Source organism: Podarcis cretensis (assembly GCF_951804945.1).
Source record: "Podarcis cretensis genome assembly, chromosome: 8".
Taxonomy (NCBI): Eukaryota; Metazoa; Chordata; class Lepidosauria; order Squamata; family Lacertidae; genus Podarcis; species Podarcis cretensis.
In genome coordinates this window covers 4,185,133-4,207,302 of record NC_137177.1, presented here as the reverse complement: position 1 = coordinate 4,207,302, position 22,170 = coordinate 4,185,133, and the positions used below count along the sequence as shown (strand labels likewise).

The 22,170-nt window shown below is 51.4% G+C and overlaps 2 protein-coding genes across 3 annotated transcripts; one reads left to right on the top strand and one right to left on the bottom strand.

Moving 5' to 3' along the window:
* Positions 1–439: 439 nt before the first annotated feature.
* Positions 440–15,202, top strand: ERCC1 (ERCC excision repair 1, endonuclease non-catalytic subunit). 2 transcript variants are annotated; one of them, XM_079985684.1, is made up of 10 exons: positions 449–807; positions 3,592–3,683; positions 4,687–4,998; positions 5,760–5,863; positions 6,450–6,549; positions 8,382–8,458; positions 10,563–10,662; positions 12,111–12,182; positions 13,065–13,133; positions 14,921–15,202. In XM_079985684.1, exons 2-10 carry the CDS (start codon positions 3,603–3,605, stop codon positions 14,972–14,974), a joined length of 969 nt encoding a protein of 322 aa, XP_079841810.1. In that variant the 5' UTR covers positions 449–807; positions 3,592–3,602; the 3' UTR covers positions 14,975–15,202. The 2 variants fall into 2 exon arrangements, with proteins under 2 accessions (XP_079841809.1, XP_079841810.1); XM_079985683.1 differs by lacking the exon at positions 3,592–3,683 and having other exon boundaries at positions 440–807.
* Positions 15,105–20,576, bottom strand: POLR1G (RNA polymerase I subunit G). The gene is made up of 3 exons (XM_079985628.1): positions 20,499–20,576; positions 18,119–18,257; positions 15,105–16,564 (listed from the first exon to the last, which is right to left on the bottom strand). The coding sequence occupies exons 1-3, from the start codon at positions 20,533–20,535 to the stop codon at positions 15,493–15,495; spliced, it is 1,248 nt and encodes a 415-aa protein (XP_079841754.1). The 5' UTR covers positions 20,536–20,576; the 3' UTR covers positions 15,105–15,492.
* Between the last annotated feature and the right edge of the window lie 1,594 nt (positions 20,577–22,170).

Below are 22,170 nucleotides of genomic sequence, written 5' to 3'. Positions count from 1 at the left end.
GGAGCGCAGGACCTCTTCGAAGCGCCCCGGTTCTCCCCGCCAGGCAGGACCCGAGGGGTCCGGGGCGCTGCTTCCCCCCAGGGAGAGAACATTGGCGTAGTTCTCCAGCGTGACCTCCTTGTACAAGGCCCTCTGCCACGGGCCCAGCAGCTCCCACTCGCCCGGGCTGAAGCGCACGGCCACCTCCGCGAAGGACACCCGCAGCCCCGAGCGGGACAAGGCAGGCGCTCCGGGAAGCGAAGGCCCCGCCTGGGCCTCCTCGGCCGCCATGGCTCTCTGGTCTCCTCCTGGACGCTTCCGGCGGAAGCCCGACGCGGGCTGCCATAGAGGACGGCGGCTAGAGTGACTTCCGGCTCCGCCTTATGCCAATGGCGGCGCCCAGGTCGAAACCGGAAGTGGAGACAAATTCGCTTTTTCCTGAGTCGGTTGACTGTGAGGGAAATAAATGTTTGAGAGGGTTTTTTTTTTCATACGTATATTCTGGAGGCGGATTCGCCCCGGAGACAGGAAAAGCCTTGCCTGGCTGCTCCTTAACCATAGAGTTGGGAGAGAAGGAGGAGGCTAGAGCGCCCCGAAGAAGAAACATCCGGGTTTCTCTCGGGAAACGACGGCCGCCGGAAGGAGCGGCCCCGACGTCGCCTCGCGCGCTGCTCCCCCTGCGCCCCTTTCCGCTATTCGGATTAAATGCACTGGCGGCTAAAGAAGACTCGGTGGCCTCTCTGCGCTTCGCTTGGCGTCGGTGTCTGTCGTCCGGGAGTAAGAAAGAACGAGCTAGCCGCGAGAACTGATGCGCATGCGCCTGAGCAGGTGAACCTGTTATGTAGTGAAGTTTCACCCTGGGCCAGCAGGGGGATACTGTATATAGTTTTCACTCAGGTCTGTAGATAGTTTTCACTCAGGTCCACGTCAGTTATTTTAGGCGGGAACTCTGGGCTGTTGTTGCTACAATGTTGACAGCCGGCTGCTTATAAAAGCAGGCCGGCTGAGCTGTTTGCAGTCAGTTCTATTCCAGCTTACAAAATAAAGAGCTACTTGGAGAAATCGCTGTGTTGTCTGCTATGCCAACCCACAACTTAACAGAGCCCTCGCCGTCCAATCAAGAGGCAGAATTTATGATGGGCGGTGCGAAGGGGAAGGGGCGGGCGTTTTCCCGTTACCATGGTGATTCTGACAAAACCCAAATTTGGAGGTCGTGACCCCTCCCCATATCCCAATAATAAGGAAAACATAAATTGTAATTGACTAAAGAGCAGAATGGACCCATCTTAGTCCTCTGTCGTCCCCTTCTCCTTGTGCCCTCCATCTTTCCCAACATCAGGGTCTTTTTCAGGGAGTCTTCTCTTCTCATGAGGTGGCCAAAGTCTTGGAGCCTCAGCTTCAGGATCTGTCCTTCCAGTGAGCACTCAGGGCTGATTTCCTTCAGAATGGAGAGGTTTGATCTTCTTGCAGTCCATGGGACTCTCAAGAGTCTCCTCCAGCACCAGAATTCAAAAGCATCCATTCTTCGGCGATCAGCCTTCTTTATGGTCCAGCTCTCACTTCCATACATCACTACTGGGAAAACCAGAGCTTTAACTATACGGGCCTTGGTTGGCAAGGTGTGTCAGCATCGCCCTGAGCCAGTGTCACCAACTGGACTCATGCACTTCAACCCCGACTGGGCTAGGCGAGCTGGGTAGCACTTCCAGAGACCACCAGGTCAAAGTGCTGTGGACTCACAGCTTAAAGTTGTGAGCACCGGATTCACTTCCACAATACAGTCGTCCACACAGCAGAGTATAGCAGAGTCTGGCAGTGTATAAACAACTCGGAGAGCAGCTCTGTAGAATATCTTCTTTTATTCTATAACTACAGCTATAATACAAAACTATATACAGAGCTAAATAGGTCTAAGCATAAATGAATGCTGCACTGAGTGTCTGCAGCTGCTCTTAGCAGCAACCTTATCTCTACACACGATCTCTAACACTCAGTCTCTCTCTCTCTCCGACACACTAACTGATTGACTGACTTGGTGCTGAAGCTGAATAAGTAGAAAGCAAAACACTGCTCTGCTTCTCTGGAGAATCAGCAAACTCATCAGGAAATTCTTGGATATGGGAGGGCTGAAATCTCCTCAAGGTGATGTCTCTGCTTTTTAAGATTAGTCCATCTCTATCCTGCCTTTCTTGCAGCACAGAACTCAATAGTCTTTACGGGGTTTTTTTCCCAGGCAGTGTCTCCTCCAACCACTTCAAATCACACCCAGACCTGTTTAGCTGGAGCAAAAAGGCAGGTGCCCTCACACCATGCCCTTAGAAGAAGAAGAAGAAGAGTTTGGATTTGATATCCCGCCTTTCACTCCCTTTAAGGAGTCTCAAAGCGGCTAACATTCTCCTTTCCCTTCCTCCCCCACAACAAACACTCTGTGAGGTGAGTGGGGCTGAGAGACTTCAGAGAAGTGTGACTGGCCCAAGGTCACCCAGCAGCTACATGTGGAGGAGCGGAGACGCGAACCCGGTTCACCAGATTAGCAGACTACCGCTCTTAACCACTACACCACACTGGCCTTAGGGGCCCATTGCTCCTATTTAATGGGTGAGAAAGCCGAGAGAGAACGTCCTGAATAAAAGAACAGGGCCTGCTCATACACGTTGGGTGGAGCCAAAAGCATTTCAGCAGTTTTCACCCACTCAAGACAAAAACACATTTGCCTGGAATGCAGAAAGCATTTGGCTGTCGTAAACATAAACTTGTTTTCGTTGACCTTCTGTGATGCATATATAAACTATTGATTTATAATAATAACAATAAATAATAAATTTTATTTATACCCCGCCCTCCCCGGCCAGAGGTTCAGGGCAGCTAACACCAGTAAAATTACAGTAAAATCATAATGGGGGGGGACGGACCAATTTAAAATACAGGTTAAAATGCCATTTAAAATGCAGCCTCATTTTAAAAGTAGCCCATAGATCAAAACCATAAGGGGAGGGAAACATAATTCCTAGCCTGCCCCCCATGCCTAGGTCTGCTTCTCACATAAAATGACCCCCCCCCCCAATGATTCCTTCCTTGCAGGGGTTGGGCTAGATGACCCTGTTGCTCCCTTCCAACTCTGATTCTGTGCTTGAGAAATGGGTGTGTGGCTGGCAGGTAAGGTATTCCTCCTGGATTCTGGCAGCTGGTGAACATCATGAAATAAGAGGAGAATCTTTCAGAGCTGTGCCGTGCCTGCTGCTCTTGTGCCACACTGCTCTTGAGCCAGTGTGGTGTAGTGGTTAGGAGCGGTAGACTCGTAATCTGGTGAACTGGGTTTGTGTCTCTGCTCCTCCACATGCAGCTGCTGGGTGACCTTGGGCCAGTCACACTTCTCTGAAGTCTTTCAGCCCCACTCACCTCACAGAGTGTTTGTTGTGGGGGAGGAAGGGAAAGGAGAATGTTAACCACTTTGAGACTCCTTCGGGTAGTGATAAAGCGGGATGTCAAATCCAAATCCAAACTCTTCTTGGAAAACACATGTGCTGCCATAGGGCTACAAGCTGGCATCCTACAGCAGCAGGTGGAGAGACTGAGCAAGGCTTTCAGATGTACCTTCTTGACTCTTGCCAGGAACTGGAGACATGGAGCCCCCAGCATCTGAGAAGGCATTGGAAGGGAGGAAGAAGTTCACTGTGAAGATGGACGATGAAGACGTCGCTCCGGTACGACGGGAGGTTTTGGGTGAGGTTGTGAAGATCTCTCTTGGAGGACTATTCCCTCCCACCCCCCGAAATCTTCATCAGTTGGTTTCATGACCAGGAAGGTCTGTATTGCATACTGGATTGCTGCAGTGCGCTCTGGGTGAGGATTCCCTCACACTCGTCCCAGAAGTTGCCGTTAGTGCAGAATGCTGCAGCATGGACCAGTTCACCCGTGAGATCCCCTTACCCTACAAGTGCCCACTCGACAGCTTCGATCAGTGGAACTGGCCCTGTTACAGGTGCAACATAATACCCATTCCACATTTGTAAGAACGAAATATTTTAGTGTGGTGGCATCTACACTTAGGAACTCCTTGCCTATGGGTATCAGGCAGGCGCCTTCACTAAACTCTTTCCTGCACCTGCTAAAAGCATTTTTGTTCAGAAAAGCCTAGCCAGAGATGCAAAATGAGCTTGCAGAATGTTTGGTGCATGTTTTAATCTGTTTTTGGTTCATTGCTGAGTTTATAATGATATAAAGAGTTGTTTTTACTGATAGTTTTGTGGTATTATTCCCATTGTAAACCACTTTGAGCTTTGTTTGTTCATAGAATCATAGAGTTGGAAGAGACCACAAGGGCCATCGAGTCCAACCCCCTGCCAAGCAGGAAACACCATCAGAGCACTCCTGACATATGGTTGTCAAGCCTCTGCTTAAAGACCTCCAAAGAAGGAGACTCCACCACACTCCTTGGCAGCAAATTCCACTGTCAAACAGCTCTTACTGTCAGGAAGTTCTTCCTAATGTTTAGGTGGAATCTTCTTTCTTGTAGTTTGGAGCCATTGCTCCGTGTCCGCTTCTCTGGAGTTTGTTTTTATGAAATAATCAGTAAATAATCACACTGAAACCCAACACATGCACAGAGCTCCCTCCCTCACAGAAGCCACCGTCTCTTCTCTCCAACAGAGCCAAAATTAATTCCTCAGTCACCCAACATTCTCTCCCCACCCTCTCTATTTCCAGGTGAAACTTCTTTTCAAACCCTCTTCTGCAGCCAAAGCCTCGCCAGCCTCTGAGGCCCCAGTTGCGCCAGGGGGCGCATCGTACGCAGACTATGTCGTTGGACAAGTGGCGGCCTCCTCAGCTCCTCAGGCCAAGCAAGGAGCACCTGTTGCCACAACTGCTGCCTCTGCTCTCCCAAGAGTGCCCCCTCCACATGGCGAAAACAAGAGCCTCCCTGTCGTGCAAAGCGCAACGGAAGACAGAGCACTCCCCTTGAACCCAGCGCCAAAACCAGGAACCAAACACAACAGCATCATCGTCAGCCCCCGTCAGGTGAGGGAGGGGAGTGGGCAAGCAGGCAAGGGACTCCTCCTCCTCCTCCTCTCTCAGCTCCTGCCCCCTTGGACAATTCTGCTGGCGTTACGTAGCACCCAGCGGCTGCTCTAGATTGGTAGGTCAAGCTGTGGTTGATTTCGAACAGAGCCCAGGGCAGTTCCGAAATCCCAAATGAACCATAGAATTGTAAGGGACGCCAAAGGCCATCTAATCTAACCGCATGCAATGCCGGAATCACACCTAATGTGTGGAACCGACTGCGCTTACTGTATAAACTTCCATGGCTTTGCAGGAATTCCAATCCAGACCTCCTGAACTCAAATCCAAAACTCTGTCCATTGGACATCCCTGCTTAGTTTCGCAGAGGGAAAAGCCCCAGACCCCACCTTGCTTGTAAACCGTTCTTCCCCCATCTTGGCAGCCTTCGAGGGGGCAAGGAGAAAGCACTTTGCACATGTTCAGAGACTACCTTCTCTGTATGAGCAGGCCAGGCATTCGCAACTTCTTCCAGGGCTGAGCCATCTGAAAGTGTCACGTGCTCACAGCTGTCAAGAAAGCTGTTCCCGATGTCCATGTAAAACGGCTTTGGCAGAATTTGGCAGGAGGAGCCAAGATCTTTTGCCTCTCCTTTCTGGCCCCTTCCTTCTGTGTCTGCCTTCCCACTTTCCTCTCTCACTTACCCCACATTCTAGTTGCTTCTATGACCTCTGAAACCCTGACGCCCATTGACTCCCCACTTTACCCCCTTCTTTCCTCAGAGGGGGAACCCTATCCTGAAGTTCATTCGCAATGTGCCCTGGGAGTTTGGCGAGATTGTCCCGGATTACGTGCTGGGCCAAAGCACCTGCGCCCTTTTCCTGAGGTGAGAATTGGCAGACACGAGCATCTGAGCACACCCCAAGCGGCTCAGGCAGCCTGCAAATCAAGCATCGAACCATATACAGTGGTGCCCCACAAGACGAATGCCTCGCAAGACGGAAAACTCGCTAGACGAAAGAGTTTTCCGTTTCGGAGGTGCTTCGCAAAACGAATTTCCTATGGGCTTGCTTCGCAAGACGAAAATGTCTTGCGAGTTCCTGCGGGGTTTTTTCCCTCCCCCCCCCCTTTTCTAAGCCGCTTATCCGCTAAGCCGCTAAAAGCCGCTAAAAGCTGCTAAGCCACTAATAGCGCTAATCTGCTAAGCCGTCAATGGGCTTGCTTCGCAAGACGAAAAAACCGCTAGACGAAGAGAATCGCGGAACGGATTCTTTTGGTCTTGCGAGGCACCACTGTAACATCTTTGCTGGGAAAGGGGTCTCTCCAGCAGTGTAACATTTCACCTGTGCCCCGAGATTTGGCAAAGACCATTTAAAGGGCCCGGCAGCCTCTCCCACACAGCTGGTGCACCCCTTTGGACAAAATAAAACTTGCTCTGAATGGTTTCTTTTCTCTCTCTCTGCCACCCGCAGTCTCCGGTACCACAACCTGAACCCCGGCTACATCCACGAACGCTTGCGCCAGCTCGGAAAGACATACATGCTGCAGGTGCTGCTGCTTCAGGTTGATGTGGTGAGACACCTTGAACCACCTCACTTCCTCTGGTTCCAGCCCTCTCCTTCTCTCTGGCTCAGGCTGCCAGCTCCACAAAATCCCTGGACCATAGCAGCCATTTCTTTTTGTCTTCTCTTTTAGTTTAGCAAAAGGGCAAGCAAGGTGTGTCAGGGTAGCTTATCAAATTACGCATGGCAAGGAGAAAGCAGGTAAGAGAGATGTTTTCTCTCCTAATGCTAGAACCTGTAGCCATGCAGCGAAGCTGAGTGTTGGAAGATTCGGGACAGACAAAGGAAGTCCTTCTTCATGCAGTTAAACTGTGGAACTCACGCCTGCAGGAGGAAGTGAAGGCCACCAACTTGGATAGTTTTAAGACGGTTGAAATTCATGGAAGATAAGGTTATCAATCATGGCTCAGCTCTGGCTCCACAGCTGGAAACCTAAATGAAGGGAGAGGGGATCCTGCTTCTCAGTTTCCCTTTGGAATATATGTTTGGCCACTGTGAGAACAGGATGCTGACCTAAGCCCTTTGTGGCTTAGGGCCCTCATATTTATGGGACCGCCTCTCCTGGTCTGCCCCACAGAGGACCTTAGAGTCCACGAATAACCACAGTTTAGAGGATCCGGGCCATAAGGAAGTCAGACTATCCTCCACCAGGGCCAGGGCATTCTCAGTGATGGCTCCGACCTGGTGGAATGCTCTCTCCCACAAGACTAGGGCCCTGCAGGATTTAACCTCCTTCTGCCGGGCCTGTAAGACAGAGCTATTCCACCTGGCCTTTAATTTGAATTCAGCCTGATCTTTTATTTCCCTTCTCTTCCCTCCCCCTCCCCTTTTATGAAGATTACCCGCTCTGAGACCCCACAGCTAATTCTCCCCTGGCCTCCTCGCTGGCCCAAGTAGGACTAATTCAGCCAGCTAGCCCTGGGGATTATCTAATGCTTATTTCCCCTAAATTGATTTTTGATTTTTATTGTTATTCACGTTTTTATACTGTATTTTATGCTGCTTTTATAACTGTTTTAAATTTGTTGTTAGCCACCCTGAGCCCGGTTTTTGAACCGGGAAGGGCGGGGTATACATAAATTTTTATTATTCTTATTATTATTATTATTAGCCATTGGCCTGAGCCAGGTTCTTATGTCCTTATGGATCCTCCAGGCCCAGAGGCAGTCTTATCTAGATTCCTAGGTTTGTCAGCCACTGGGAGAAGAGGATGCTAGACTAGATGAGCCCCCTTTGGCCTGATCCGGCAGGCACTTCTTGTGTTCATTCCCTCTCTGTGACGTCGGAGGAATCCCCAGACACCAATTGTGAACTGTCCCCTTCACGTTCTGCTTGAGAGAGGGGGTGCTGGGCTGGGGGGGGGTCTTTGCTTTGAAGCTGCAGCCAGATTCCCTTCCTTCCACAGGTAAAGGTAAAGGGACCCCTGACCATTAGGTCCAGTCGTGGCCAACTCTGGGGTTGCAGCGCTCATCTCGCTTTATTGGCCGAGGGAGCCGGCATACAGCTTCTGGGTCATTTGGCCAGCATAACTAAGCTGCTTCTGGCGAAACCAGAGCAGTGCACGGAAACGCCGTTGACCTTCCCACCAGAGTGGTACCTATTTATCTACTTGCACTTTGACATGCTTTCGAACTGCTAGGTTGGCAGGAGCAGGGACCGAGCAACGGGGGCTCACCCCGTTGCGGGGATTCGAACCGCTGACCTTATGATCAGCAAGCCCTAGCAAGCCCTCTATGGTTTAAGCCACCCGGATCCCACTCCTTCCACAGAGACACCCCTCATTCTCTACCCCCTCCAGACCTGTGTGGCTCATTTTCCCAACTCCTTCCTTGTTCCCTTTAGAAAGACCCACACCAGGCACTGAAGGAGCTGGCCAAGATCTGCATCCTCGCTGACTGCACCCTCATCCTGGCCTGGAGGTGAGGACCAAAGACTGGGGGGGGGGGGGCGGGGAGGCGTCTGCAGAAACTCCAAACAACAGCATAGAGGGAAGTTCCCAGCTTCTGAATCCCTGGCCTGAATGCGGTCTAGCTCTTGCCCAAGGTAGTTTGTAGGGAGTGGGGATTCAGCAGCACTTGGTATGCAGAAGATCCTGGGCACAAATCCAGGTTAAAAAGCCAGATTTCTAGCAGCAGGACCTGGAATTGGCTCTGCCCCAGAAAATGGCGGGTGGCTGCATTCTTTCACGGGCTGGTCTGTGTGCTCAGCGAGTTCCCTCCCAATCCAGCCCTCAGCCTGCCTCTTCCCATCACAAAGCCTTTTCTGCTGCTATAGTCCATGGCAGAGGGTAGAGTCCTGTGCATCAGGAGGCAGGCTCCCCCAGCCCACCCCTGGGGGTAATATATAATAAATAATAAATAATAATAATTTATTATTTATACCCCGTCCATCTGGCTAGGCTTCCCCAGCCACTCTGGGCGGCTTCCAACAAAATATTAAAATACCGTAATACATCAAACATTAAAAGTTTCCCTAAACAGGGCTGCCTTCAGATGTCTTCTAAAAGTCTGGTAGTTGTTCTTCTCTTTGACATCTGGTGGGAGGGCGTTCCACAGAAGGCCCTCTGCCTGGTTCCCTGTAACTTGGCTTCTCGCAGGAAGGGAACCGCCAGAAGGCCCTTGGTGCTGGACCTCAGTGTCCGGGTAGAACGATGGGGGTGGAGACGCTCCTTCAGATATACTGGACCAAGGCCGTTTAGGGCTTTCAAGGTCAGCACCAACACTTTGAATTGTGCTCAGAAACGTACTGGGAGCCAGTGTAGGTGTTATGTGGTCTCGGCGGCTGCTCCCAGTCACCAGTCTAGCTGCCGCATTCTGGATTAATTGCAGTTTCCGGGTCACCTTCAAAGGTCGTCCCATGTAAAGCGCATGGCAGTAGTCCAAGCGGGAGATAGCCAGAGCATGCACCACTCTGGCGAGACAGTCACAGGCAGGTAGGGTCTCATCCTGCGTACCAGATGGAGCTGGTAAACAGCTGCCCTGGATACAGAATTGACCTGTGCCTCCATGGACAGCTGTGAGTCCAGAATGACTCCCAGGCTGCGCACCTGGTCCTTCAGGGACACAGTTACCCCATTCAGGACCAGGGAGTCCCCCACACCCACCCACCTCCTGTCCCCCCAAAACAGTACTTCTTTTTTTAAAAAAAAAGATATTTATTGGGGTTTTACAAACAGAAAAAAAGAAAAAAAATTACAGAATAAAAAAGAAAAAATTACAAATACAAAAATACGAAAAAATACACATACCTGGAAAATAAAAAACAATTAGAAAAAAAAAGAAAAAAAAGATCAATCTTTTCATATCTTATACTGTATTTTGTTTACTTGTTTCCTGACCTCCTCACACCTCCCTTTTTTGTATTCCAGTTCACATGGTTAATTCAGCAAATCCTTTCCCTCTTTGTTTTTATCTTAATTCTATATCTTAACATATTATAGCTTCATATTTTCAGCTGATTATCTATCCATTTTTTACATACTCTTTTTAGCCTTGTTGCTAAAGCCGTTTCATTTCAATCCAACTTCATTTTAACATTCATTAATTTTACAATGTTTCTGCAAATAGTCTTTAAATTTCTTCCAATCTTCTTCCAACTCTTCTCCCTGGTCTCGGATTCTGCCAGTCATTTCCCAAAACAGTACTTCTGTCTTGTCAGGATTCAACCTCAATCTGTTAGCCGCCATCCATCCTCCAACAGCAGTTGCATTGCTCCAAAGATCTAGGGAATGAGACGCTCCCTTTTGGAAACCATTTCCCAGCCCCCAAGATCTTGTGAGATGACACCTGCCTCCCCCCCCTGTCGAGGTGGCGACACACATTGCGCCACGTGCAGAATCCCCAGCTTGTCAGCTACTCGAGGAACCTAAGTTTCCAGTCCTCATTGTCAATAGATTAGATTTTTCCCCCCAGGAAAAAAAATGGCAACCATGAAACTTGCTGTCAAGCTTTGCTCACGAAACAGGGGGTGTTGTGTTCCGACGTGGGTCTGCTGAGCCCTTCGGCTTCTCTTTCCCCTCTCCAGCCCAGAGGAAGCAGGACGCTACTTGGAAACCTACAAAGCCTACGAGCAGAAGCCGGCCGACTTACTGAAGGAGAAAGTGGACCGGGACTACTTGTCGAGAGTAAGAAACTCCTTCCCACCAACCTCAGCCGTGTTAGCTAGGGAGCCACAGGCCTAGATCAGACTCATCTTCCTCGGTAGCTGATTGTCCCCCTTTTTATTCCCACTCTCACAGAGAGAGCCCTTTCCAACTCCGCCACTTAGGTAACAGGTTGTCAGCATCTATTTCCTCCCATGCCCATCATCCAAATTACCGTATTTTTTGCTCTATAAGACTCACCTTTTCCCTCCTAAAAAGTAAAGGGAAATGTGTGTGCGTCTTATGGAGCGAATGCAGGCTGCACAGCTATCTCAGAAGCCAGAACAGCAAGAGGGATTGCTGCTTTCACTGCGCAGCGATCCCTCTTGCTCTTCTGGCTTCTGAGATTCAGAATATTTTTTTTTCTTGTTTTCCTCCTCCAAAAACTAGGTGCGTCTTGTGGTCTGGTGCGTCTTATAGAGCAAAAAATACGGTATCCCAGATGGAAAAAGGATGAAGGCGGCACTATTTTTAAGGAGATACAGTGGTGCCCTGCAAGACGAACACCTCGCAAGACGGAAAACCCGCTAGACGAAAGGGTTTTCCGTTTTGGAGGTGCTTCGCAAAACGAATTTCCCTATGGGCTTGCTTCGCAAGACGAAAATGTCTTGCAAGTTCCTGCGGGGTTTTTTCCCTTTCGCCCCCCTTTTCCTAAGCCCTAAGCCGCTTATCAGCTGATCCGCTAAAAGCCGCTAAACCACTAATAGCGCTAATCCGCTAAGCTGTTAATGGGCTTGCTTCGCAAGACGAAAAAACCGCTATACGAAGAGCCTCACGGAATGGATTAATTTCGTCTTGCGAGGCACCACTGTAGTGGGCGTACGTCCTTGACCGCCACACGTATGACAGATCACCCTTTGCCCTGCTGTTCTTTGCCATCTCTAAAACCAAGCATCTCCCTCGCGTGCTTTTCCTGAAAGCACCTGAAATGCTACTTGCATTCATTCCTCTCTGAAGTTTGCAAAATGAATAGGAACACCCAACCATGAGCTTTGCAGGTCAGGTGCTGCAGAGGTTTCCACAGAATCGTAAAAGTTGGCAGGGACCACGAGGGTCATCTACCGCAGCCCCTTGCAACGCAGGAATCTCTTGCCCAACATGGGGCTTGAACCCACGACCCTGAGATTAAGAGCCTCCTGCTCTACTGACTGAGCTATCCCAGGCTTGGCCAGTGTGGTGTAGTGGTTAAGAGCGGTGGACTCATAATCTGGTGAACCGGGTTTGCTTCCCCGCTCCTCCACATGCAGCTGCTGGGTGACCTTGGGCCAGTCACACTTCTCTGAAGTCTCTCAGCCCCACTCACCTCACAGAGTGTTTGTTGTGGGGGAGGAAGGGAAAGGAGAATGTTAGCCGCTTTGAGACTCCTTCGGGTAGTGATAAAGCGGGATATCAAATCCAAACTCTTCTTCTTCTTCCTTCTCTCATTGCAGGTGACAGACTGCCTGACCAGCGTGAAATCGGTGAACAAGACAGACACCCTGAGTCTGCTCTCCACCTTCGGAGTGAGTGCCTTTCCTTAGCATGGGACGGGCAAGTTTTCAAGAGAAGCACCCATTTCAAGTCTGGCAGCTTATGCGCTTTGACCCAAGAGCCCTTCCCTTTAATCCCAGAAATGAGATATTCTGGGGGGACAGGACTGCTTCAGCACTAAAAATACAGAGTTCCGCCACCCCCATTCCCTTTGGGAAACACTTCCTGTGGCCCTTCTACAGAACAGGGCTGGGGAACCTCAGGCCTGGGCACTAAATGTGGCCCTCTAAGCCTCTTCTAAAAGGGATGCGGGTGGCGCTGTGGGTTAAACCACAGAGCCTAGGGTTTGCCGATCGGAAGGTTGGCGGTTCGAATCCCCGCGACGGGGTGAGCTCCCGTTGCTCGGTCCCTGCTCCTGCCAACCTAGCAGTTTGAAAGCACGTCAAAGTGCAAGTAGATAAATAGGTACCGCTCCGGCGGGAAGGTAAACGGCGTTTCCGTGCGCTGCTCTGGTTCGCCAGAAGCGAACCCCAGAGTCGGCCACGACTGGACCTAATGGTCAGGGGTCCCTTTACCTTTACTCCTCTTCTGCCTGGCCTTCAGATGTCTCCCCAGCCCCCACCTCCCATCAGCCCTGCCTCAAACCCTCCTTGAGCATTTCTGCCATGCTGGAATGCTGCAATAATGCTTCTTTGGACAGGCAGAGAGGGGTGTGGGCGTCTGTGTAGCAGCTAGCTTACTGTACAAAGGTAGTATTTGCATCCACAGCTCCACCTGCCTTGGCCTCTGGTCCCGCCCGGGGAACACGGCCCCTAGACTTGAAAAGGGTTTCCCAGCCCTGCTGCAGAACACTTTGTGAACTCTTAAGCCCTGTTCTTCCTTCTTAGACTTGCTTTTTAACTCTTGCCTTGTAGTCGCTGCAAAGCATCATCCAAGCTTCCAAGGAGGATCTGTCCCTGTGCCCAGGGATCGGGCCCCAAAAGGTACAGCTGTTCAATGCACAAATAGTTTCTTGTTGGCTTGTGGGCAGTCAAGGCCTGCCACATCGTAGTACTGTAGTCAGGTACTTTGCAAGGTAAAAGGTAAAGGACCCCTGGACGGTTAAGTCCACTCAAAGGCGACTATGGGGTTGTGGCGCTCATCTCGCTTTCAGGCCAAGGGAGCTGGTGTTTGTCCACAGACAGGTCATGTGGCCTGCATGACTAAACCGCTTCTGGCGCAACGAAACACAGTGATGGAAACCAGAGCGCATGGAAACGCAGGTGGCGCTGTGGTCTAAACCACCGAGCCTCTTGGGCTTGCTGATTGCAAGGTTGGCGGTTCAAATCCACATAACTGTTGTGAGCTCCCGTTACTCTGTCCCAGCTCCTGCCAACCTAGCAGTTCAAAAGCACAGCAGTACAAGTAGATAAATAGGTATCGCTCCGGCGGGAAGGTAAACGGCGTTTCCGTGGGCTCTGATTTCCGTCACGGTGTTCCGTTGCAACAGAAGCGGTTTAATCCTGCTGGCCACATGACCCAGAAAGCTGTCTGTGGACAAACGCCGACACCCTCGGCCTGAAAGTGAGATGAGCGCCGCAACCCCATAGTCGCCTTTGACTCGACTTAACCATCCAGGGGTCCTTTACCTTTTTTACCTTTACTTTGCAAGGTCTCCCAGGAACTACTTTTGAGGCCTCAATCTTCTCACTCTCAGGACTGAAAGGGGAGAAAGTGCAAAATGGCTGGATTTGCATCCTGGGCTGCATTTCCCGTGGGTGATGCAGCTGCAGCAGCGTAGCCTCGTAGGCCCTATCAAAAGTGACTTTAAGATCGGAAGGGAGTCATGGATGTCATTGTGGGAAACTAAGTGTGCAATGACTGGGAGGCTGTTGCTGGTGGTGAACAGGGAGCACGGCAGAAGCACCAAATCGCAGCAGGTAATAGGAATCTCAGGGCACAAGCAGCTAAGCTGTGGGCCTTATTCTGAAAAGTACACACCCCAGTCTTCAATGATTCTCAACTCAGAGCTGATTTACCGTATTTTTCGCTCTATAGGACGCACTTTCCCCCCTCCAAAAATGAAGGGGAAATGTGTGTGCATCCTATGGAGCGAATGCAGGCTCCTTGGCTTCAGCGATAGCAACGCAAAGCCTCCGAAGCGCCGAGGGAGCGCTCCCTCCACGCTCCGGAGGCTTCGTGTTGCTTTCGCTGAAGCCTGGAGAGCAAGAGCGGTTGGTGCACACCGATCCCTCTTGCTCTCCAGGCTTCGCTTCGCTGGAGAGGCGCTGCACAGTTTTCCCTCTCTGCGCAGCGCCCCTTCAGTGAAGCGGGAGGAGAAATGGAAGAGGCTCTGTTTCTTCTGCCACTTTGCTGAAGGGGTGCTGAGCAGAGAGAGGGAGAATTTTTTTTCCCCTGTTCTCCCCCTTCTATGGTCGGGTGCATCCTATAGAGCGAAAAATACGGTAAATAGCAGCAGAAGCTGCTGCCTGATACCACAATAGACCATCTAACTCGCAGCAAGCTCTCTAGGGTTTCAGGCATCTGTCCTGTTGGGGACTGAGCGTAGGATGCTCTCCCACTGATCTGCAATGGCCCTTCTCCAAAGGCTTTGGGGTCTCCTAGGGCTGGGACTGCTTTGGGGAAGAGGGTGACTGAGAGAGCCTCCTCTTCCACTCACAGGTCCCCCCCAGAGCAGCACCCACAGGAATCCCCACAACCACCTCTCCCTCCTCCTACACACACTGAACATTTGTCTCCCCAATTTTCACCGGCACCCCTTTTCTTCCAGGCTAGAAGGCTCTTTGACATCCTGCACCAGCCGTTCCTCAAAGCTCCCAAGTGAGCCGGGGCCTCCGTGGCGAGGAGACCAGCAGCACGTTCTCTGCAAGTCTGTTGGCTGGCGTCCCGTCCCCCCACTCCTGAAACTTCCCGGCTCAAAAACTCAGCTGGCTGCAAAGCAGCACAACCTCCTGGAAGGGGACAAAACCTTTTATTTTTCCAGCAGCCAACAATATTTCTCTTTTCCCCCACCCACTTTGCAATAAAACACCACTGTGTGGCAAAAAACAAACTCCCCAAGATTCTCCCTTATTCTTCTTGGGTGGAGGGAGCAAGCTTTGCTGAAAAAGAAAGTTTGGTTCCTGCTTCACAGCTCCTTATCTAATCCAGAGGCAGAAAATAAGGATCTGAGCAGCTGCGGGCAAACCAGGGACCCCTTCAAATCTCTGTCTCCTGTAGCAACCGGACAAGCTGCGTAGAGTTCGTAGAGGTGGAGGGGACATTGTTCTCAGAAAAAGAAAGAGTTTTTGTCCCCACCCCAACCCCGCAAGATGTCCCCAACATGAGCTGGAGGGCAGCTTTTCATTCCTGCTCGCTCGCCGGCTCCTCCTTCCATGACGCTTCCTCCTCCCTCTTGTGCTTCTTCTTTTTCTTCTTGTGATGCTTCTGGCTGAGCTCCTCCGCTCTGGGCTCAGAGGACTCCCCTTCCCACTGCCCCTCTCCTCCTTCTCCGGGTGGCCCAGAGGGGGCTTCCAGCTCCCCCCAAACCCCCAGCTCCTGCTTCACAGAGCTGGGCTCAAGCGACGCTGTCCCCCGTTCCTCCTCAGCTTTCTCCCTCTTCTTCTTTTTCTTCTTCTTGGGAGGGCTAAGCTCAGGCTCCTCTTTGACTTGTGCCAGGCAGGCCTGGGGGCTGCCCCCCAGGCTGCTCAGCTCCCTCCCTGGCTCGGTCTCGAGGCAGGCAGGGCCCACCAAGGCTGTCGGCACCATCGCTGCCTCCTCTTCATGCTTCCGTTTCTTCTTATGCTTGTGTGCAGCCTTCCCCCCTGCCTGGGACCTGGGCTCAGCCTCACCAGGTGCCACCACCCTCTCTTCCCTCTCTTCTTTCCTCTTCTCCTTCTTCCTCTTCTTGCTCCTGCGCCCCTCCTCCCCAGCCCCTTCCTCGGGGGCCATCTCCCCTTGCGCCACCAGCCCTTTGGAAATTGCCTCCGGACCTAGACTCGCCTGGGACTCCTCTTGCTTCACCAGGGGGTGCTCCTGGGGGTTTGCCACCCTCTCGAGGGTCCGCTTCTTTTTCTTCTTCTTCCGGGGGTGCTCCTCGGCCGCTTGCTGCACGGGAGGGGGCCGCTTCGGACAGCCCCCAAAAGGCAGGAAGCGCTGCTTGAGGCCTTCGGGGATCTGGGGGGCCGGTCTGGCTGCCACAGGGAAGAGAGGCTGGTTGGCACTGGGGTCTCCATACCTCTCGCAAAAAGTCAGGGAGCTGCTGAAAGGGGGTGCGCAGGTGAGAAGGTCCAAGTGGCCCGACGAGACGAGCAGGCGGGCACTGCTGCCCCGGTCCCCTGGAGTCGCTTGGACGTGGTAGACCTTCTGGGTCCCGTCCGACTGCAGTGGCTTCAGAATCTGGAAGCCCACGAGGGGTACGGCGTGGCCTTCGAGGCTGGGGGGCAGGAACCAAGGGTCATGTGAGAGAGTTAGCCATGGAAGAGGACACAGATGCATTTCCACACAGACGCAACAAAGCTTTTAAAAGGTATTATTTTACAGGGTGTTGGTTGCACAAGCGAATGCTGTATTTGCAGAACCTGGGAACAACCAGACCTGACCCTGCACACTCGTTCGCAGACTGTCCCCACTCCTCCCCAAGGAAAAGAGCGATTGGGGGGTACTGCTGGTTTTGACCTACAAAGGTCTCAGGACCCCAATGCCTCAAGGACCACCTCTCCCCATGTGAACCAGCCTGGACCCCGCAATCATCATTCAAGGCCTTTCTTTGTGTTTCCCCTCAATGAAAGGTCCACAGGGTGGCAACATGAGAACGGGGCCTTTTCAGTGGTGGCTCCTCACAAGATGCTCTCCTTGTCAGCATCGCCCTTGAGCCAGTGTCACCAACTGGATTCATGCACTTCAACCCCGACTGGGGTAGGCGAGCTGGGTAGCACTTCCAGAGACCACCAGGTCAAAGTGCTGTGGACTCACAGCTTAAAGTTTTGAGCACCGGATTCACTTCCACAATACAGTTGTCGCACAGCAGAGTATAGCAGAGTCTGGCAGTGTATACACGACTCGGAGCGCAGCTCTGTAGAATATCTTCTCTTATTCTATAACTACAACTATAATACAAAACTATATACAGAGCTAAATAGGTCTAAGCATAAATGAATGCTGCACTGAGTGTCTGCAGCTGCTCTTAGCAGCAACCTTATCTCTACACACGATCTCTAACACTCAGTCTCTCTCTCTCTCCGACACACTGACTGACTGACTGACTTGGTGCTGGAGCTGAATAAGTACAAAGCAAAACACTGCTCCTCCTCTCTGGAGAATCAGCAGACTCGTCAGGAGATTCTTGGATATGGGAGGGGTGAAATCTCCTCCCTCCTGGCATCATTACTCCATATCTTCTGGCACCAGGCAAAAACATTCCTTTTTAACCAGGCCTTTGACTTTTAAGTCTCTATGGCCTTTTTGAATGGATGGGGTGTTTTAGTGTAAAATAAATACAGTCAAACCTTGGTTCCCAAACGGCTTAGTTGCCGAACAAATCGGCTCCCGAACACCGCAAGTGTTCCAGTTTGCGAACGTTTTTTGGAAGGTTTTCAAACGGTTTTGGGAGTCGAATGGACTTCTGGAACGGATTTAAGTTCGAGAACCAAGGTACCACTGTAAATAAATTACATCGTTGTCTTCTAGATTTTATTAAAGGCTGGTTTTAAGCTACATACGTGATTGCTTAAAATATTGCACGTCGCTTCTGAGCGGCAAAAAAAGGTGAATAATGTAATTAACAACAATAATAATACCCCCATCTTAAGGCAGCCTTCTCCAACCCGGTGCCCAGGACTACAACTCCCCTCAGCTGAAACCAGTGTGGCCCTGCGACACTGAGGCTGATGGGAGTTGTAGTCCAACACGCCTGCAGGGCACCAGGTTACAAAGGGGACCTGAGGCTTCCATAGCTCGCTTATGCTCACATGGACACAAACATGCCTACCTCTCAGGGCTGAAGTTAGCGGGGGCTCTGATCAGCACCAGCTGCTTTGAGGGGCTCCGGAGTGACTCAGGGCTGAGGGGCGGCCCAGGGGCAAACGGGCTGGCAACGAACTCCTCCGGGCACTCAAAACGCAATGGTCCTGGTGGGGGGGAGAGATTGGAGAGGTCAGTAAATAGCCCCCAGTATTATGGCAAGTAAGGGACACAGGTGGCGCTGTGGGTTAAACCACAGAGCCTAGAACTTGCCAATCAGAAGGTCGGCAGTTTGAATCCCCGCGACAGGGTAAGCTCCCATTGCTCGGTCCCTGCTCCTGCCAACCTAGCAGTTTGAAAGCACATCAAAGTGCAAGTACAGTGGTACCTCGGGTTATATACACTTCAGGTTACATATGATTCAGGTTACAGACTCCGCTAACCCAGAAATAGTGCTTCAGGTTAAGAACTTTGCTTCAGGATGAGAACAGAAATCGTGCTCCGGCGGCATAGCGGCAGCAGGAGGCCCCATTAGCTAAAGTGGTGCTTCAGGTTAAGAACAGTTTCAGGTTAAGAACGGACCTCCGGAACGAATTAAGTACTTAACCTGAGGTACCACTGTAGATAAATAGGTACCACTCTGGCGGGAAGGTAAACGGTGTTTCCGTGTGCTGCTCTGGTTTGCCAGAAGCGGCTTAGTCATGCTGGCCACGTGATCCTGAAGCTGTATGCCGGCTCCCTTGGCCAATAAAGCAAGATAAGCGTACAACCCCAGAGTCGGTCACAACTGGACCTAATGGTCAGGGGTCCCTTTACCTTTACTATTATGGCAAGTTCTTAAAGAAATGGGAGTGCCTGATCACCTCATCTGTCTCCTGAGAAATTTCTATGTGGGACAAGAAGCTACAGTTAGAACAAGAAGCTACAGTTAGAACAACTGAGGGGTTCAAAATTGGGAAAGGAGTACAACATGGCTCTATATTGTCTCCCTGCTTATTTAACTTATATGCAGAATTCATCATGCGAAAGGCTGGGCTGGATGAATCCCAAGCCGGAATTAAGATCACAGGAAGAAATATCAACAACCTCAGATATGCAGCTGACACAACCTTGATGGAGGAGGAATTAAAGAACCTTATGAGGGTGAAAGAGGAGAGCGCAAAATATGGTCTGAAGCTCAACAGCAAAAAAATGAAGGTCATGGCCACTGGGCCCATCACCTCCTGGCAAATAGAAGGGGAAGAAATGGAGGCAGTGAGAGATTTTACTTTCTTGGGCTCCATGATCACTGCAGATGGTGACAGCAGTCAGGAAATTAAAAGACACCTACTTCTTGGGAGGAAAGTGATGAGAAACCTAGACAGCATCTTAAAAAGCAGAGACATCACCTTGCCAACAAAGGTCCGTATAGTTAAAGCCATGGTTTTCCCATAAGTGATGTATGGAAGTGAGAGCTGGACCATAAAGAAGGCTGATCGCCGAAGAATAGATGCTTTTGAATTCTGGTGCTGGAGGAGACACTTGAGAGTCCCATGGACTGCAAGAAGATCAAATCTCTCCATTCTGAAGGAAATCAGCCCTGAGTGCTCACTGGAAGGGCAGATCCTGAAGCTGAGGCTCCAAGACTTTGGCCACCTCATGAGAAGAGAAGACTCCCTGGAAAGGACCCTGATGTTGGGAAAGATGGAGGGCACAAGGAGAAGGGGACGACAGAGGACGAGATGGTTGGATAGTGTTCTCGAAGCTACCAGCATGAGTTTGACCAAACTGTGGGAGGCAGTGCAAGACAGAAGTGCCAGCTCTCACTTCCATACATCACTACTGGGAAAACCAGAGCTTTAACTATACGGACCTTTGTTGGCAAGGTGATGTCTCTGCTTTTTAAGATGCTGTCTAGTCCATAGCAATTGTTGTTATAAAATTCCATTCACCATATAGATGGGTTTATGAAGCATTTCTGTACCCTTCTGCTGCGCTGAAGAAGACTCTGGCCACCTCATGAGAAGAGAAGACTCCCTGGAGAAGACCCTGATGTTGGGAAATATGGAGGGCCCAAGGAGAAGGGGGCGACAGAGGACGAGATGGTGGGACAGTGTTCTCGAAGCTACAAACATGAGTTTGACCCAACTGTGGGAGGCAGTGGAAGACAGGAGTGCCTGGCGTGCTCTGGTCCAGGGGGTCACGAAGAGGCGGACACGACTAAACATCAGGGAGACCTTGCAGGCCCTTTGGCCTCAGGACCACAGTCTCCCTCTGCTCCACGCCCTCCGCAGGTACACTGCCCTTGCACATGGAGGCTCCACTCCTCTCCCACCCTCCCCGCAGCTGCCTCGCCCCCTTCTTAGGCTCCTTCTGGGAAACGGGGGCCGAAAATCTGCTCGCCTCCCAGCCCCCCCCCCCAAGCTCACCCTCCGGGGCTCCGCTCCGGCCGCCCCGCACCGCCATGGCTGCAGCGCCCACGTGGAGCTCCTGGCAGCCGCAGTCGCTTCCGGGTTCTCACCGGAGGGGGGAAGGACTTGGTACGCTCCACGCTCTCAGGCACTCTCGGCCTGGTGACGTCAGCGGCGTCCCCCGGACAGAGCACAATGGTACCTTCCCGGCCCTTAAAGGGGACACGAGCTCGCCTTTCCCCCTTCATTTTTTATCCGCCTACATCAATGAGATTTTTCTATGGAGAGCTGCCGTTGTTCCAAACGGGGGTTGGCAGCAGGGGGATTTAGCAGGGGGGCAGCACAAGGGATGGGGAGGGACGGTCAGTGCATCTGGCTGCTAGCCAGAAGGTTGCTGGTTCGAGCCCACCCAGGGACGGCTGTGGTGGTCAGAATTCCTGCCTTGCTGCGGGTTGAGCTAGATGACCGCGGGGAGAACTTCCAACTCTACAATTCCATGCTCCTGAGTCGATGTGCTCAGGATTGGGTCTTCTCCATGCGTTCCCCCCCCCCTCGCGCTTTTTCAGGAGTGGTACCTCAGGTTACATATACTTCAGGTTACAGACTCCGCTAATCCAGAAATAGTGCTTCAGGTTAAGAACTTTGCTTCAGGATGAGAACAGAAATCTGTGCTCCAGCGGCGCAGCAGCAGCAGCAGCAGCAGGAGGCCCCATTAGCTAAAGTGGTGCTTCAGGTTAAGAACAGTTTCAGGTTAAGAACGGACCTTCGGAACGTATTAAGTACTTAACCCAAGGTACCACTGTATAAGCGAGTTGGAGTTGGGCAAACTCAGAGATTCTTCATTTCCCTTTGAGCCCTTGGATATATTGCTGCTGGCTGGGGCATCCATATCAACAAAGTTAAGGTTGCAGCTTTTGGGGCTGTCTAAACCACAGAGCCTAGGACTTGCTGTTCAGAAGGTCGGTGGTTCGAATCCCCGCGACGGGGTGAGCTCCTGTTGCTCGGTCCCTGCTCCTGCCAACCTAGCAGTTCAAAAGCACGTCAAAAAGCAAGTAGATAAATAGGTACCCTTCCGGCGGGAAGGTAAACGGTGTTTCCGTGCGCTGCTCTGGTTCGCCAGAAGCGGCTTAGTTATGCTGGCCACATGACCCGGGAGCTGTACGCCGGCTCCCTCAGCCAATAAGCGAGATGAGCGCCGCAACCCCAGAGTTGGCCACGACTGGACCTAATGGTCAGGGGTCCCTTTACCTTTAGTTTAGAGAAGTGGCGACGTTATAGAAGTTTGCAGCATTATGCATGGCATGTAGAAAGTGGAGAGAGAAACGTTTCTCCCCCTCCCTCATAAACTAGAACCCATGGACATCCCGTGAAGCTGAATGTCAGAAGATAAAATGGAGTTGTTTTTGTTTAGTCGTGTCCGCCTCTTCATGACCCCATGGACCAGTGGGTTAGTTATTTACTATTTAAAGTTTGTGTTCAGCCAGGCTTCGTGGCCAAAGCGAAGCAGAGAGGGCAGTGCTTTTGCTGTGGGTGCTTGTGGGTGATGCATGAAGATCCCGATCAACTCTAGTGAACAGGGTCGTGACCCTTGGTTAATCTAAAGGAAAAGGAGAGTGATCTTGCATATTACAGTGTATAATTTGTGATCCATATGTACCCTGCAATTCTCCTTTGTGACACTGGGTGTCAC